This window comes from Drosophila bipectinata, chromosome 2R (genome assembly GCF_030179905.1).
Source record: "Drosophila bipectinata strain 14024-0381.07 chromosome 2R, DbipHiC1v2, whole genome shotgun sequence".
NCBI lineage: Eukaryota > Metazoa > Arthropoda > Insecta > Diptera > Drosophilidae > Drosophila > Drosophila bipectinata.
Genome location: NC_091737.1, coordinates 2,091,705 through 2,109,334, shown reverse-complemented (window position 1 = coordinate 2,109,334; position 17,630 = coordinate 2,091,705). Strand labels below are relative to the sequence as shown.

Below are 17,630 nucleotides of genomic sequence, written 5' to 3'. Positions count from 1 at the left end.
TCCGATCATTCAGTTATATGGCAGCTATAGGATATAGTCGGCCGATCCTTATGAAATTTGGCATGTCGTATTATTTTGCCAAAAATAGCTCTCGTGTAACTCTAAAAAGACGGGCATGCTCATATCAATTCAGGAGGTGATCCTGATCAAGAATATATGTTCTTTATAGGGTCGGAGATGTCTCCTTCACTGCGTTGCACACTTTTGACCAAAATTATAATACCCTCTGCAAGGGTATAAAAAATACAACAAAAATGTTATACACTTTGCGCAAATATTTTGGCAGTATAATTCTAAACACGACACAGAAACCTTGACAATTTAAGGAAAAATGTGACATTTACCACTTTCAAAATAAGACTTTAGGAACGATATAACTTTAACAACAAAACTATTTTTATATGATTGAGATGTACGTTTACTGAAAACAAAGTTTCGTTACTATAAACTCGTATTTATTATTAAAGAAATATTTCGAAATATAATTTAGTCCGAACTAAAAACAATTAACATTTAAAGGGTATGTTAAAAACATGCATTGGTGGTCATGCGTTAGTTTAAAGAGCTAAGGCTTGCATATTATTAGGATTATGTGTGTATTACCTCATAAGTCGATATTCGACTCCACCCGAAGTTAGCTATCCCTTCTTGTTAAAATTTGTTTTATAAAAAACTTATCAATTAAAAAAATGTACATAACATATATAACTGAAACAAAACTGCGTGGGCCTACAAACATGCTTCGGCTTTGACAGAAGATAACCAACCTAAATCATATTTCTAATAACATTTGCTTTATATTTCTTGTTTAATTATTTTTCAGGATGATGAAGAGCAATTAGTTGATGAAGAAGCAATTGATAAAATATTGCACGCAATGGATGCTTGTTTGCTTATATGTAACATATATTCTACAGTAAGCGATCTTACATTTTTACAGGAAGATAATATATCACATATTATAAAGTTTACTCAATTTCAACTGCGTGAAACTATATTTCCAATCCACGATCCGGTTTATACAGTAAAAAATATGAAGAAGCCCAATCACCGTAAAAAAATGAAGTCGCAACAAGCTCATAATCGCAGTCTACAACTTTTTTATTCAAAAACGGTTGAACTTTTGAAAGTTTTCGTGACCCTGTTTGACAAATGCGTTTTTGTTGATACGATAGTTTTGCCATTGTCTACGCTAGCTATAGAGCCATTTTTTGTTGATAATATAGAGAATCTGCAATTTGTATGCCTTGAGTTAGTAACCACGGTAAGTAAATTTTATATTGTAATATTATTATTTAATATTAAAGTAATAGTAATAAAAATACTACTATTTGTATAGTAGTAATAATCGTATATTTTGGCGCATATGAAGCTGGGAAAAATACAGAGAACGCCAGTTTAGGGTGCGAGTGCAAAGATATCACGAACGAGAGTGCGCTCGCTTTAGATAATTAGTTAAAGCCGAGCGGCCACGAAAGAGGGGTACGTTGCGTACGTTCCGTAATTAATTACGCATTATTAATTACACAGTGCGACCAAAAAAAAATTTGGAGGAACTTTTGAAGAGACCTAGTAGGAACCAAGATTATGAAGTACACAGATGGGACATCAGGGCCCAAAACGGTCAACTTTTTTCGTCGAGCTTGTTGGTGAGGGGGGAACGCCCATGCATACGATTCTATTTGTTGAACTCTTTACATGTATCCGTCAACCTTTGTATGTATTTGTATGTATGTATGTATGTATGTGTGACTGCTCGCACGACGGCGTAAAAATGTTTTGTCTTCCAAATTTCAATTTCAATTTCTCGTTTCTGTTTTCAATGCGCCGATGTGGTATATCAAGGGAGTCAAGGATATCAAAATATCAAGGGAGTCCTTCCGGCATTTCGTCATCCGCCATGTCCGTCACTTATTTTTACAACAATTGTAATTGAATGCAAATAAAAATAATAATAATAAAGTAAATACGACAAGTAAAAACAAAATATTAAAAAAAAAAAAAATATAAGTAAAAATAAATAAAAGTAAATATAAAAATAATCATAAACTAAAACTTTCTAAAAATTAGAACAACAACCCGCTCGTTCCAGCGAGTTCCAGCGCTGGAACCCGCCATGGAAAATTTTTCATTGTATGTGATGTCCCATCTATGTACTTTATAATCTTCGGAAGGAACTAGGAAGTCACGTTTTTCGTGACTTTTTTGCGTTTAAAAATTCCTAATTCCTATTCCTTGGTTCGTATTTTTTAGACTTTGACGCCTTTTTTTCGGTACAACTTGCAAGATACGCTGTTGTTTTTGATACATATTAATACTGTGTTATTAATCCTGAATAAAACGAGACTAATTTCATTACAAAACAAGAAAGGAAAGCTAACTTCGGGCGGAGCCGAAGTTTATATACCCTTGCAGCTAAAACCGGATATATATCGCAAACATCGGCCGATCCTTATGAAATTTAGTAGGATGGATCAAAATATAATCTGTACCAAGTTCCAGCTTTCTATCTTCAAAAACACAAAAGTTGGGTCATTTCCGATCGTTGAGTTATATGGCAGCTATAGGATATAGTCGGCCGATTCTTATGAAATTTGGCATATCGTATTATTTTGCCAAAAATAGCTCTCAAAGTTATACCATTTCCGATCAATCAGTTATATGGCAGCTATAGGATATAGTCGGCCGATCCCGGCCGTTCCGACTTATATACTGCGTGCAAAGGAAAGAAGGGTGTGTGCAAAGTTTCAAGACGATAGCTTTAAAACTGAGAGACTAGTTTGCGTAGAAACAGACAGACGGACAGACGGACATGCTCATATCAACTCAGGAGGTGATCCTGATCAAGAATATATATACTTTATAGGGTCGGAGATGTCTCCTTCACTGCGTTGCACACTTTTGGACAAAATTATAATACCCTCTGCAAGGGTATAATTATGATAATTGTTGAAGTTATTACGCTTTTCTCAAAAGAAATCAATGCATTCTTGCTACTAGCGTTCCGGAGCAATAGTGTGCCCTTTCATTTCGCTTATTCCTTTCTTGTACACACTTTTACTCCGGAGCGCTAGTAAAATTTTACTGACTTGTTTTGGGAATAGCGCTATAACTTTATAGCGTTGGCAAAAATTGAAAATTTCTGCGCCAGTACAGGAAGGTATTCTGAAAAGTTTTTGCTGCCAAACTATTCATATAATCAGTTTATAGCAGGAAATAAGATATAGACATTTGTCTACTGATTCCCATACTAACGCGTTAAAATTTAGCGTTAGCCGTCCTTTCTTGTTTTCTCCTCGATCTTTTTATACCCTTGCAGAGCGTATTATAATTTTAATTAATTGGTCAAATTTATAATTTGGTCAATAGTGTGCAACGCAGTGAAGGAGACATATCCGACCCTATAAAGTATATATATTCTTGATCAGGATCACCTGAGTTGATATAAGCATGTCGGTCTGTCCGTCTGTCTGTTTCTACTCGAACTAGTCTCTCAGTTTTAAAGCTATCGACTTGAAACTTTGCACACACCCATCTTTCCTTTGCACGCAGTATATAAGTCGGAACGGCCGGGATTGGCCGTCTATATCCTACAGCTGCGATATAATTGATTGATCGGAAATGGTATAACTTTGGTTTTTTTGCATGATTGACCCTATTTTTGGCAGTGCTTTTAAGATGGAAAGCTGGAACTTAGTATACATTCAATTTTCGGTCAGTTAATCTAACGTACCAAATTTCATAACGATCGGCAGTCTATATCTTATAGCTGCCATATAACTGAACGATCGGAAATGGTTTTTGGTAGAAATACCAACTTTGGTATTTTTGAAGATAGAAGGTTGGGACTTTTTTTTAGATATTTTATTGTAATTAATTGGTTTTATTATGATATTCTCATAAGGAGCGGCCAACTATATTCGATTTTTGCGATATATATCCGGTTTTAACTGCAAGGGTATACAAATTTTGGTTCCGCTAACTAACTTTTATCTTCAAAACACGAAGTTGGGTCATTTCCGATCGTTCAGTTTTATGGTAGCTATAGGATATAGTTGGCCGACCGTTATGAAATTTGGTACGTCGTATTATTTTGCCAAAGATAAATAGCATTAACTCTTTAACTAAAATAGCAACAAAGTTACAGCATATAACAGATTATATGGCAGCTATAGGATATAGTCGGCCGATCCCGGCCGTTCCGACTTATATACTGCGTGCAAAGAAAAGAAGGGTGTGTGCCGATAGCTTTAGTTTCAAGTCGATAGACAGCCGGACAGACGGACATGCTAATATCAACTCAGGAAGTAATCCTGATCAAGAATATATATACTTTATAGGGTCGAATATATCTCCTTCACTGCGTTGCACACTTCTGGAAAAAACTATAATACCTTTTCCAAGGGTATAAAACAAATACTAGAAAACATAAATGAATACAGCAAGTCTCTTTCTCAAAGCGAGGGACTATGAACTTTTTTGGTTGTGCTCGCAAGGAGAGACCAAGAAGAAAAATGGTCAACAGTTATTTGCGAGGTCTGAATTTGGTTTTTGTTGTTGATATTTTTACTTTTACATGTAAACGCAATTTGAACAAGCCAAAAATATGTATTTGTTTTTTCCAATAGACAATTCCTCTTCAAGCTGTAAAAATTATTCTTGTTATATCGGAATAATTCCAAATTTTATATATTTTTAAATACATAAATCTACTAGAGACACGGCACTATCATATGGTCCAGAAGTCGATTTTTAGGCATAAATTAAAAAAATAGAGTTACAGACCTAAAACTTTGCCTTTTGTGTAATAATAAAATGATAATAATTAAAAAAAATTTTAAGACTGCGACCACGCCTCCTATTGCATCCCATACAAACCGATTCGTAGTATTATTGTTAGAAATTGAGTATGACGCTGAATTAAAAAAATATACATATTTAAATTCATTTTAGAAATATCATAAAAATCTATATATACAGTAGCGGACGATGAAATTCGGACACCTAAGTACTTGCACTAAATGTAAACTTTGCACTAGTGTGGTAGGAGCACGTGTTATCATGATCTGAAAGCATTTTTTAAATTATTAAACTTCTTAGGATAAAAAAAAATTTTTTTATTTTAAATATGTCGAAAATGACTGAGAATTTCCATATTGGTCTCATATTGGGGTCATATTGGCCTCAATCGAAAATCATAAGCTTCCGAGGAATAAGCCGAGGTCATATTGGCCTCACAATCCAGCTGTAACGCTGGATTTATTAAGTCTTCTTTTGAGGATTTCCTACAACATTTTGAGAAAACCAGAACTCTAAAGCATTTGCCAGGATCAGGAAAGAAAAATAAGACCAAATACCACGAGTATCGAATCCTTTCACGATTAAGTATGACTGATCGTTTCAAATCAGCAAAAAATTTAAGAAGTAAGTTTTAACAGTTGAAAGGAGTCAAAACATGCACTCGAACCGTTCGAAGGAACATTGAGGAGGCAGGACTTCATGGCCGCCGAATAGCGAAAAACCCAGTCTTGACCGCAAAAATGCTCCAGAAAAGGCAACAGTGGGTCAAAATGCACGAATCTTGGACTGTACATGATTGGCGAAACGTCATTTTTTCTAACGACACCAAAAGAATCCATTTGGCTTACAATAGTATGAGCTACGTGCGCCCCAAATGCGTCAAACGCTTTAAAAATAATTGCTTACGGCAAACGGTCAGGCAAGGAGCATGCCGAATGGTCCGGGGATGCTTTTCTTACTATGTATGGCGTTGGTTATCTGGCATTAATTGATGGAACTGTGAATGCTGAAAAGTTCCAAGGTGTTCATAATCGTCACCTTCTACCCTCAATTAAGGAGCATCTTTCTCATGCCCCAAACTTAATCTTTCCGGACGACTCAGGTCCTTGCTATCGTGAAAAAAAAGGACCTTAATTTTTTAAGAACTGTTTAAACGATAATTAAAGTTCTAAATTTCTAGTATTTTATTTTAAACATAGGTTATAGATTATTTGCAGAAAAATCGAATACCAACATTAGACTGTCCTGATTTCCATCTGTAGTCCTGATTTCCATCTGTTGTATTTTTAGGTTGATTAATAGTTTTATTTAAGGATGTTTAATAGGAATCAGATTTTACACGTTGTTGGCGATAGAGGTGACAGAACAGAAGAGAGGCTTAGAGGAGATACTTATAGAATAACAATGCTCGCGATATATATATGGTTGTGCTGCCAATTGTATTTCGAATACTATCCGATTCAATATCGTTGTCCTATTTTAAAAGTTAAAAAACATTAAAAAACCAAAAAAAAATAAGAGAATTTATCTGAACATTGGAAAGTGTCTGTTATAAAGACATAATTAAGAAAATTAACGAAAACTTGGTAGATTTATGCTATCAAGAATAAAGGCCGTATTAAAAACTCGAAGAAGACCAACTAAATACTAAAGAACCAAAACAAAATTATTTTTGAATACGTTACACACTAAGCCAATAAGAAACAATTTTGAAAAATTTTAGTTACCTTGGAGCATATAAAAAAAAAAATTTTCCTTTGTTTGCCCACATTTTTGTTAATTTTACCAAATATTGAAATATACGTTTTATTTCCAAATGAAACAAAATGAAATTTAATAGTACACGTTTTGAATTAACATTTATATTAATTTCATTGATTTAAAACAAATTTACTCCATAAAGTAAACGCTGACTGAAAAAAAACTAAAAAAGTAGTGATTTCTGCCTGTCCGGCTTTCATTGTCCACATATGTAAATGTTATGTATGGGTTTAATCTTAAACATTCTCTTCTTCTCCTATTACTGTAGTGCAGCCTTCGATCAGGTCCTCATCCGAATCACAATCAGATTGCAATTCCTCTTCAAATAGGAGTTTTTTGGCGTCCCCGGTTTTTGTGATGTCCCGTTAGTTTTATTATACGAAACACAAGGAACTCATTTTAATTTTCTATAAAACATACACATAAATTAAACATTAAACAAAACAAAAAAACTAAGACTACACATAAACAGACTATATTCTGTAAAATACATACCTTGATTTACAATTTCTATTACTATTACAGTTTTTTCGGACAAAAAATATTTATTTTCACGCAAAAAAGTAAACAGCAATTTGCCGCCAATTTCCCATAAACAAAAAGCTGTTTCGATTATGTTGTTTGGAAAGCTCATAAAAAGCTTCAGCGAAGCATTTAAAAATTATTTTTTTCTTTGTTATGTGTGATGTATTAACTTTAAGAATTTTAAATCAAAAATACTAAAAAAACGAACAAAAAAATTCCGAATTTATGCCAAAACAAAAAAGAAAAAAAAAGGAATATACCCTTGCAGTTTAAACCGGGTATGTATCGCAAACATCGCATATAGTTGGCCGATCGTTATGAGAATATGATAACATAACCCAATTTATTATAATACAAAATAAAAAAAAACTGAAAAAACAAGAAATAAAAGCTAACTTTGGGCGGAGCCGAAGTTGATATACCCTTGCAGTTAAAACCGGATATATATCGCAAACATCGGATATAGTTGGCAGATCCTTGTGATTACATCATAATAAAACCAATTAATTACAATAAAATATCTAAAAAAAAGTCCCAAGCTTCTATCTTGAAAAATACCAAAGTTGGTATTTCTACCAAAAACCATTTCCGATCGTTCAGTTATATAGCAGCTATAGGTTATAGTCGGTCAATCCTTATGAAATTAGGCATGTCGAATTATTTTTCCAAATAGCTCTCAGGTAAAATTTGAACTCTCTAACTCTAAAAACACTGAAGTTATACCATTTCTGATCAATCAGTTATATGGCAGCAATAGGATATAGTCGGCCGACCCCGGTCGTTCCGATTTATATACTGCCTGCAAAGGAAAGAAGGGTGTGTGCAAAGTTTCAAGTCGATAGCTTTAAAACTGAGAGACTAGTTTGCGTATCCGAAAAAATTGTTAAACAATAAGTAACAAATTGTTGAGTCTTTATGAGGCTTGCCCCACATAAATTGGAATCTTTACCTAAAAATCATTATAGAATTTTCCAACTGTTTTAAATTTATTATGTGATTTAAAGTAAAATATATTAGAAATTATAGCACAATGCATTCATAGTAGTTGTAACCAATTTAAGCTAACAGGTGCCATAATAACAAATGGCCCCCTACACCATAATACCTCCAGCACTGCTCTGCAACTTAACAACATGGTGTGGCTCTTTTCGAAGATCATGAAAATAGTAGCTGCAGCCATCGGGCTTCCAAATAAAACTTTTTTTGTCTAAAAAGACGAAACGGTGCCACTCGAATGTCCAGGTCACATGTGTGCGAACCGAACCGGGTTAAGAGGTGGCTGTTTCTTGATTGTTAGTCTCTTCAGGCGTGGAGCATTGTCGATGATACGACGCAAGGTTGTCAAATTTGCTTTAACGTCCCATTTTTGTCTTATCTTTGCCAAAGAGTTTTGCGAATTGGAAGCTTCTATTATTATAAGTGGCTTGTCCGATCTATTAAGCACACTGTGATGGCAGCTCTTCATGTTTTGGACATAACAAGGAGTTTAACGATATTATTTTTCCTCTCACAAAACAATAAAAAAAATATAAAAAAAAATAGTGGCTGCTAAATACAAACGAGATATAAGAACGATGCTGCCTCTTCAACGTTATAAATCGATCTTTGCTCTAATCTAATCTAATCTTGCTCCAATCTCTTAATCTTGCCCAAATTATCTATTGCGGCGAAGCGGGGCGAATTCCCACAAGAGCGAATATGAGCTTTCGCTCCCGCTCCGTCCTAAGCTGTATCATACTAGATTTAGATAACTACATAATTAACAAATTCAATATAATTCAACAAATTCAAATTCATAACATAGCTCGCAAATAACTGTTACCCTTTTTTTTTCTTTTGTTCAGTTTATGAGAACAACCGAAAAAAATTTTGACAATAAGCCCTCTCTCAGAGGAGACTTATTTTCTTTTGATTTTGGGTTTCGGTTGAGTGTTTTACGTTGAGAGATTCGTAAAATGCTCGCCTACTGAACATCGCTCACTGAGAGAAATGATTGACGTTTGCACAGAGATCCTTATTAAGGGGACCCCCCCATTCTCGGTTTAAAAAAATCAAGTGAAAATTTCAAAAACTCTTGAAGATATAGCCGATTTATGGTGGAAGCGTCAGGCGACGACCAGAGCCGTCTCAAAACTTTAAACGCGTTTTTCTCGAAACATTGTTTTTACGACTGGCGCATGAGGTTACTCAAAACCTATTAATTGGATTGGATTAACCTAATCCAATCGGTTCCAAATTTTAATACGTTTTTCTATACATATATAGCCTTGGTATGAACTAGGATAATCAAATCGGTGAAGATCTTTTTTACTTTGCAACTTGATTTGTGGCTAAAAAAAAGGCCATTTTCAAAACAAAAATTTTAAAGGTCCGCCATTTTGTTATTTTTTGTGCAAAATTAATAATCCTAGTTCATACCAGAGCCAAACATGTACCATACTCTTTCAAATTCTGTTGGAATTTTTGGTTTCAGATGTTCCAGTGAGCGGAAATCACATGCGCAAATCACTGTCGCACTATGTAATTTATGTTCATTTGCCAGCCCATTGAAAATCGTCAAAATTTGAAATGGAGAATTGGGGGGGTCTCCTTAAGGGGTTATATACCTTTTTTATTTTCAAAAAATTCAAAATTTTTTTATTGCTTTATCTTGAAGAACAACTCCTTGAGAATATTTTCCCAAATTTTCATAGAGATTGGAGCTGTAGAAAAAAAGTTACAGCGCTCCTAACCGCGCGCCTTGTCGCGGCCTTGCACTGAACTTGAAACTTTAAACGCGAATATCTCGAAATGGTGTTTCTTGAAAAATGACTTTGCGGTGACATGGATTGGCGGAAAACTACTGAACCGATTTACTTCAAATTTTTTTTAAATGTTCGTAATGAAATTCTTCTGTGCTTGAACAATCGACTTTTCACGCACAAACTTTTTTTTCGCCGAAATGTATTTTTTAGTAAAATTTTTAGAGACCAAATTTCATTTTTTTTTCATTTCATTTTTAGCATAAAACGTTCCCGTATGCATAAAAAAAATAAAAATTTTAAATCCGATCGTTCAAGCACAAGGAATTACACTAAACTAATGAAATTTTTTTACTTTTATGGTTTCAGTTGACCTGTTTGACCTGGGGAACTGTCACCGCAAGGCTCTAAAAAAAAGAAAGCCTCTAAGGGAAACAGCCACCCTTTAAAAACTATTTAATATTTTTCCACCAAATTTTGCACAAACATTGTTAATAAAGCGTTCTATGAAAAAATTAAAACATCCGTGTAATTAAATAATTGCTACATACCTAAAAAAAAATCCGAACTTTCCTCTTTTTCTTCGACAAAGAAGGTATATAACCCCTTAAAAGACTGATTGACCGAAAAAGTCAATTCAGTCAATTCAACACTTTTTTCTGTTCGATGCACATTGGTGTCATGTAATTTGTGTAACTTTTTGAATTAAAAAAGGAATTTTTATTTAAATATTTTTTTTTCTGTTTTCTACAACAAATTTAGAAATTCGAAAAATTATTGGCATATTTTTTTTTTTGATGTCAGTTTTTCGCTACCGAAATGTTCGTTCATATTGGGGGGAGTACGCATTTAGAACAATACAAAACACAATGTCAAGAAATCGCTTTGAAAAAATACGAGAAAAATTTCAGATTTCGCAGATTTTTATAAAAAAAAAAACCAAAAACCAAAACCATAAAAAACTATAATTTACAATAAAACATGTAAAACCTCATTTTTTGTTGGCCTATCTTCCCAAAGCCGCCTCTAGGCGGCCCAAGGATATAGTCATGTAAAACTCGATCCGAGCAAAAATACAATTTTTCCTAAAACAAACATTTACTTTTGATACATAGTGAATCCAAAAATAATTTTTTTCTTGAAAAAGAAAATTTTGGCACTAGAGGGTTAAATAACATTGGTTTGAATTTTTATTTTATTTGAGTTTTGAACCTTTATTTATTTTAACAAAAATATTGACTGCTAAAATTTTGTTTGGCCTGCTTTCCCAAAACCGCCTCTATGGGCTCTAAAGATTTTGTCCTATAAACTCGATACGTTCAAAAGTAAACATTTTTGTAACACAAATATTCCTCATGACCATAGCTCGCAAATGACTGTTAACCTTTTTGTTTCTGTTCAGTTTAAGATAACAACCGAAAAAAGTTCGACAATCAATCTTTCTTAGAGCAGGAGACTTACTTTCTTTACATTTTGGTTTTCGGTTGAGTGTTTTACGTTGAGAGATTCGTAAAATGCTCGTCTACTGAACATCGCTCACTGAGAGAAATGATTGACGTTCGCACAGAGACCCTCATTAAAAGATTGATTAAGACCGATTGACCGAAGTATTTACTTAAAGTTCAGCCTAACAATAAAGAGGAAGGGTTTTGGGTATTTATTGAACTCCGTCGTTCGCTTAAAATAAATTGTAAAGCTAAACATGCTCTCTCAACAGATACTTGAGTAGCCAAGACTGGGATGGCCAAGACTACATGTTCAAGCGCACTCAAGTTTGGCGATTTAAGCCTTACATTTGTATAAAAATGTAGCAGTTTAATGGTAAACGACAATACCTTTTGTCAATGTTCTAATTTTGTTCATTTCCCGTCCCATTTTCGTTTTAATTATTTCCAAACGAATATCCCGAATATATTCTGAATATCCAAATGTCATAAAGGCAAATGAAACAAGACTCACTAACATTCACATACACACATACATGCGAAAAAGACTTTTTGAATAGTCTCACAGAGTCAAATGGTCGTGGAAAGAACAGAGCAAATTGGAACAAAAAATATTGCTCGTCATTTGAGCGAGAGCCAAGAGCTCTCAGATTTTTTGATCAAAGACTTATAGAACAACACTTATTTTGAGACCCCAGCAATCGGCTAAAAGTTATTTGCGAGCTAAGATTTAAAGTTATTCCATTATGCCATATTATTCTCGAGGTTAGCCCTGATCTAGGGTCAGGAAACTAAGGGAGGATTATCCTTAACTACTAGTATATACATAAATAAACAAACATTTAAAAATTTTATTGTAATTTTATTTTATTGCAGATTTTTCGAAAGGAAAGATACGACAAAATAAGGAACAGTATATTAGGTGACATATTGTCATCCATTGATAGATTACCTTCATCAAAAAAAAACCTCCGCCCCTATAAACTTACAAATAATGGAGGAAATATTCAAATGGTTACAGCACTTGTGCTTCAATTGATACAATGCGCAACTATATTACCAGACTCCCTTTGTCATAGCGCTAAATCTAATAATACGCTTAATGAAAACGACAATGATTTGGGAAGTGGTGCTACAAAAGTGGTACAACCAAATAAGGATATTTTTGTATTAAAAAAATATGACGTTGCGGTTAGCATTGGCGGAAATTTTTTGACTACTTTTTTAAATAAATGTAAGTCTCGAACAAACGAAACTGATTTTCGGCCGCTTTTTGAAAATTTTATTCATGATTTACTGACTACCGCTAATAAGCCTGAATGGCCAGCTTCCGAATTATTATTATCGCTTTTGGGAACTATGCTTGTACGCTACGTTTCAGACAAAAGTATAGAACAAAGCATTCGCTTAGTTTCACTAGATTACTTAGGCATTGTTGCTGCTCGATTACGTAAAGACACGGTTGAGTCAAGATGTAAAGTTAACATAATTGATTCTATGATCAAATCAATAAAATTAGAACAAGAAAAAGAGGGAGACTTGCCATGCCAAGACGTAAGTATAACATAATCGAAACATAAGTATATGATTTTGAAATAAGTTTAATTTACAGCTCGTTTATAAATGGCCCCCAGAAGAACAACGAACGGAGTTCTTACAAAAAATTCTTCTCGACTTCCTTGCTGTCAATGCGGAAGAAGAAAATTTAATTTGGGACTACGCTCGACACTTTTATTTGGCTCAATGGTATAGAGACATAATTTACCAAAGACGTCGAATCAAAGATGGACAAAAAGGATTAGCTTTAAAAAAGTATAAAATTAAAGGTCAACAGAGAACTGGTACGTTTATTAATTTTAATACTATAAGTATAACTAAATATGTATAACGGTAAAAAATTGCGTCATTTTAACTAATATAGGAAAGCTTTGACTCAAGACATAAAAATGCTTTGACTCAGTCTTAGTTTCCGCAAAAAAATATCATAGGTTTATACGAGTAGAATCATATGAATCTTGACCTTATATTTAATCGTATGTGTTCTAAGATTGCGTATATCGCAATTTTATGCTAATGATTGCGTGGTAGGCGGCGTTTAGAATTTGCTTTAGATTTACCTTACAATTTTATTCAATTCAGTGCGTGTGCATCATTATTCTTTGCGGCAAGAATTGCTCGTTGACTTAACCAAGCATAATTCTGATAATTCTCACTAATGTTTGGGAAAACATTTTCAATAAGAGCTAATTGAGAGTCTACAAATCGGCAAAAGTTGTTGGAAAGAGTAATTAAATAAGATCCGGCATAAACTGGGACTTTTCCATTTCCAACAGCGGACAATCGTTTTAAAAATTGTGCAGCACTTTGATCGGAAAATGTTTTCACGTTACTCCATAACAATGATGACTGATCCTGATCAAGAATATATCTCCTTTACTGTGTTGTATACTTTTGGCCAAAATTATAATACCCTCTGCAAGGGTATAAAAATAATTGTTTATAATCGCAGTTAACAAAATTCCTCCCAAAGTGACTGCGTAAAAACAATTTTCTGCAAAGAAATTTGAAAACGTTTGGGGATCGTAGCTCCAAACGAGGCTACAATGCCAAATTACGCTCTGGGGATCACGTATTGTAAATCGCAAAGGAAGATAATTGTAAAAATGTTAAACTACTAACAACGTTGGTAGAGCAAACAAACCATCCTACGGATCAATAGTCGACAAACCTGGAATAGACACATTGAATGCAGAAGGTACATTTAAAACTAAAATCTAATATCTTTTTGTGCGGGTAGCAAAAACTCGAGAACGGCTGAACGGATGTCTCTTATTTTAGCCTTAAAATGTTCTTGAAGGTCTAGGGAAGTTTAAAATGCAAGAGAAATTTAAATAATTTCCGGTCAATTTTTTTTTTGTTTAACAATGTTAAGCGACTGCGAGCGAATCGCAATAACTAATCATGTGCTTGTTTTTATACCCTTGCAGACCCTATCGATATATAGCTATATCCATATCTGAATAGGAAACTACCCAATTTTCGTGTTTTTAATATGTTTTGATAAAAACGATGGAACTTCGTACAGATTATATTTTTGGTTAATTGAGCCGACCTACAAAATTTCAAAACGATCGGCCGACTTTAATATCTATTTAACATATAACTGAAAGATCGGAAATGACATTTGATAAAAATACCAACTTGAGAATTTTTGAATATAGAAGCTTGAAGCTAGGTAATTTCGAGCACTAGACAGACAGTAATCGACAGTTGTTTGATTTGACAAAAGTTTATGGGTAATCACCCGATCATACGCATCCTCGTCCATCACAAAAGCACTGCGTTGCTGGGGTCCGTCAATTTCAATATGTAGGCCGATCCCCACGGATCTTGCTAGGCTGCGTCGCACATCTTAAGGCTGCACCTCGTTTTTTCCTCCTTTATCATTTTCTTCAGGATCTTCCTCTTTACAGCAAAGTCCACTCTTTTTGTTCGAAGTCCGGCCTTCCTCTGGCTCTTTGATGCAGCCTACTGGTTCGTAGACACTCTCGCAGTATAGTCCTCACTGAAGGACCACTTTGTCTTCCAGCCCGCTGTTGCAGAAGGAAAGGTCCACGATTGAGCCGTACCCCGCCCTGCTAAGCGTGTTTTGGGGGCCGGTGTTCGGCAGGGCTAGCAGAGCGGTGTTCAGCAGAGATATTGTCGTGATGGACTCCGCCTCCGAATATAGATTTGCGTCTCACCTTTCTTATAGACTCTCTGATTAGAGCAGTGGTGGGCAAACTCTCATTTTACATAGCACGCGAGTATAGGGTAGGAAATTCTGCCGCAGCGCTGCCGGCACACTGACAGTGTGAGCACTCTCAAATTTTTTTTAGAAGCTCTCTCATTTGCTCTCATTTTGATTCATTTGACAGCCCAAACTAAAAAATAAAAATTTTTCCACTGAGAAAATTTCCAAAATTTTGGAAATTTTCTCAGAAATTGGATTGGAAAAACTTTCCTTCATGGAGAATATAGATAGGGCAGCGTAGTTTTTTATTTTTTTAAGAAATGTTGCTAGCAAAGCTTTTTTTAAAATAAAATACTCAATTTTAGTGCCCATTCCAACTTTTGAATTAACGAAAAATGAAATAAAAAAATACGTTTTTTCGCTCAGTGAATTCTCTGCTCTCATTGTTTTTCTCTGCTACGCATACACTAAAATTTTAAAAATGTGTTAGTTTTGCCCCCCACTGGATTAGAGCTATATCTTTCCGCTTCTCCCTTAAGACCTGCTCGAGTAGGCTGAGTTACTTCGCAGTGGTTGAGGCTAATCTGTATGAACCTCGTTCTCTTCTTTGTTCCATTCTATTCTGATCCTCTCCTCGGACAGAATCTTGGCTGCGAGGTTTGAGCCCACTCCCAAAATGACGACCTGGGTTCCAGAAAAGCCTGGGCGGAGGGACTTCACCCTGATAGCCTCCTCCTTACCGCTCATTCGAGCTGTGAAAGCTGCCTCTATTTCGTCCTTAGTGCTTAGGTCATCCGGGTCGCGGATCTCCACGCTCGCTGCCACGCCTAGCACCTGGGAAAGCGTCTGCCGCAGCTTGAGAGCGTTTTCCTTTTTAGCTGCCGCCAGTTCCAGCAGTAGATCGCCTTTTGCCGTGCACCTGATTTAACGCTTTGGCTGACCTCGTTTATTTTACCATCTTGCCTGCATTTCCCGTTATGATGAGCACGTCGGGCGGCTCTTCTTGGGATGTCTTTGCTTAACGTGTTCCAGAATTTTTCCAGCTATTTGGTTTGCCCTATAAGGGGGTGGCATCACCGGTGGGCGTTTCGTCGTTGCTACTTTGCTGTACAAGGCTCGCTCCGGTGTGGTCTATGTCGCTTCCTAGACGCGTGAACTGTTGTTGCCCGGCGCTTCCCGGCTGCTTTGCACATAGCCCTTCTCTCCTGATTTGGGTTGTGAGGAGCTATTCCCTCAACCCCTCCTTCAACCTCGCGAAAGTGTTCTTCATTGCCTGGTTGATGCTTCTTACCTTTTGGTTGTTCACCTTTGCGAGAAAGTCCTCCAGGATCGCGCCCATCTTGTCTATGGGAGTTTTGTTATTTTTCCCTGGTTGGGAATTACTTGACGGAGATAGCTCGTCCCGATGCCTCTTCGGGGTGTGTTCGCTCGCCATCAGCTTGGGAGGCGTTCTTTTCATTTTATTTCCCCGCCCGAACGCCTGAACCTCCTTTAGAGTCTCACTTGTAGCTAATGCTGGGACACCGGCAAAGTGCACCGCCGGTGTAGCAGTTTTTTTTTTGAACATAAGTTAGGACCTCCCTGCTCTGGCCGCGGAGGTTTCCGCGGGTGGATTTCAAACTATTTTGGGTGCCACCTGGAGTAGTTATGTTTTTTTCATCCATTCTGTATTAATCGCATTTTATACCTGCTGCCAGGTTTGGAGTTTATACTCCCTGCCAGATAACATTGCTGCCGCCCAATGTGGCGCAGACGCAGACCACGCCGCCGCCCAATGTGGGTCAGACGCAGCGTGGAAGCTACGATGCTACGACGCCAACTTACATTGCATTAACAAACTATGCCATTTTTTTGTTTTAATTTTAGTTAAGGGGACCCCCCCATTCTCGATTTTAAATTTTGACGATTTTCAATGGGCTGGCAAATGAACATAAATTATTTTTTAGGGTTGTAACTGTGCTTACATATATTAGTACATGTTTGGCTCTGGTATGAACTAGGATTATTAACTTCGCTCAAAAATTAACAAAATGGCGGACCTTTGAAATTTTTTTTTTGAAAATTTCCATTTTTTTCAGCCACAAATCGACTTGAAAAGTAAAGAAGATCTTCACCGATTTATCCTAGTTCATACGAGAGCTATATATGTATAGAACAACGTGTTAAAATTTGGAACCGATTGGTTTAATAGTTCTTGAGTAACCTCATGCGCCAGTCGTAAAAACATTGTTTCGAGAAAAACGCGTTTAAAGTTTTGAGACGGCTCTCGCCTTCGCCTGAGGCTTCCACCATAAATCGGCTATATCTTCAAGAGTTTTTGAAATTTTTACTTGAAATTTTTTAGGGAACATTCTTGAATAGTTATAAGTTCGAATTAAATTAAAAAAAAAATCGATTTTTTAAAACCGTGAATGGGGGGGGGGGGGGGGGGGCCAAACTAGACAAATTTTTTTGATCATTTCGGAGGGGAGGGGGGAGGGGACAAACTAGACAAATTTTTTTGCTCATTTCGGGCGGAGTACCTTGATATACCATACCGGATAGGATATATATCGCAAATATCGAATCGTAAGAATAGATTAGTTGGCCAAAAATAGAATCTGTAAAAATGAGTTGAAAGTTGAA

At 35.7% G+C, this 17,630-nt stretch overlaps 1 protein-coding gene across 8 annotated transcripts in view; it reads left to right on the top strand.

Moving 5' to 3' along the window:
• Nipped-B (Nipped-B cohesin loading factor) overlaps positions 1-17,630 on the top strand; it is an 83,354-nt gene that overhangs the window by 18,784 nt on the left and 46,940 nt on the right. For 7 of the 8 annotated variants that reach the window (XM_043210479.2, XM_043210482.2, XM_043210481.2 and 4 more), the window contains 3 exons: positions 824-1,264; positions 12,149-12,826; positions 12,885-13,113. In XM_043210479.2, coding sequence (XP_043066414.1) covers positions 824-1,264; positions 12,149-12,826; positions 12,885-13,113 — 1,348 coding nt within the window. The remainder of the gene's footprint in view (positions 1-823; positions 1,265-12,148; positions 12,827-12,884; positions 13,114-17,630) is intronic. The other variant, XM_043210480.2, reaches the window with a different exon arrangement.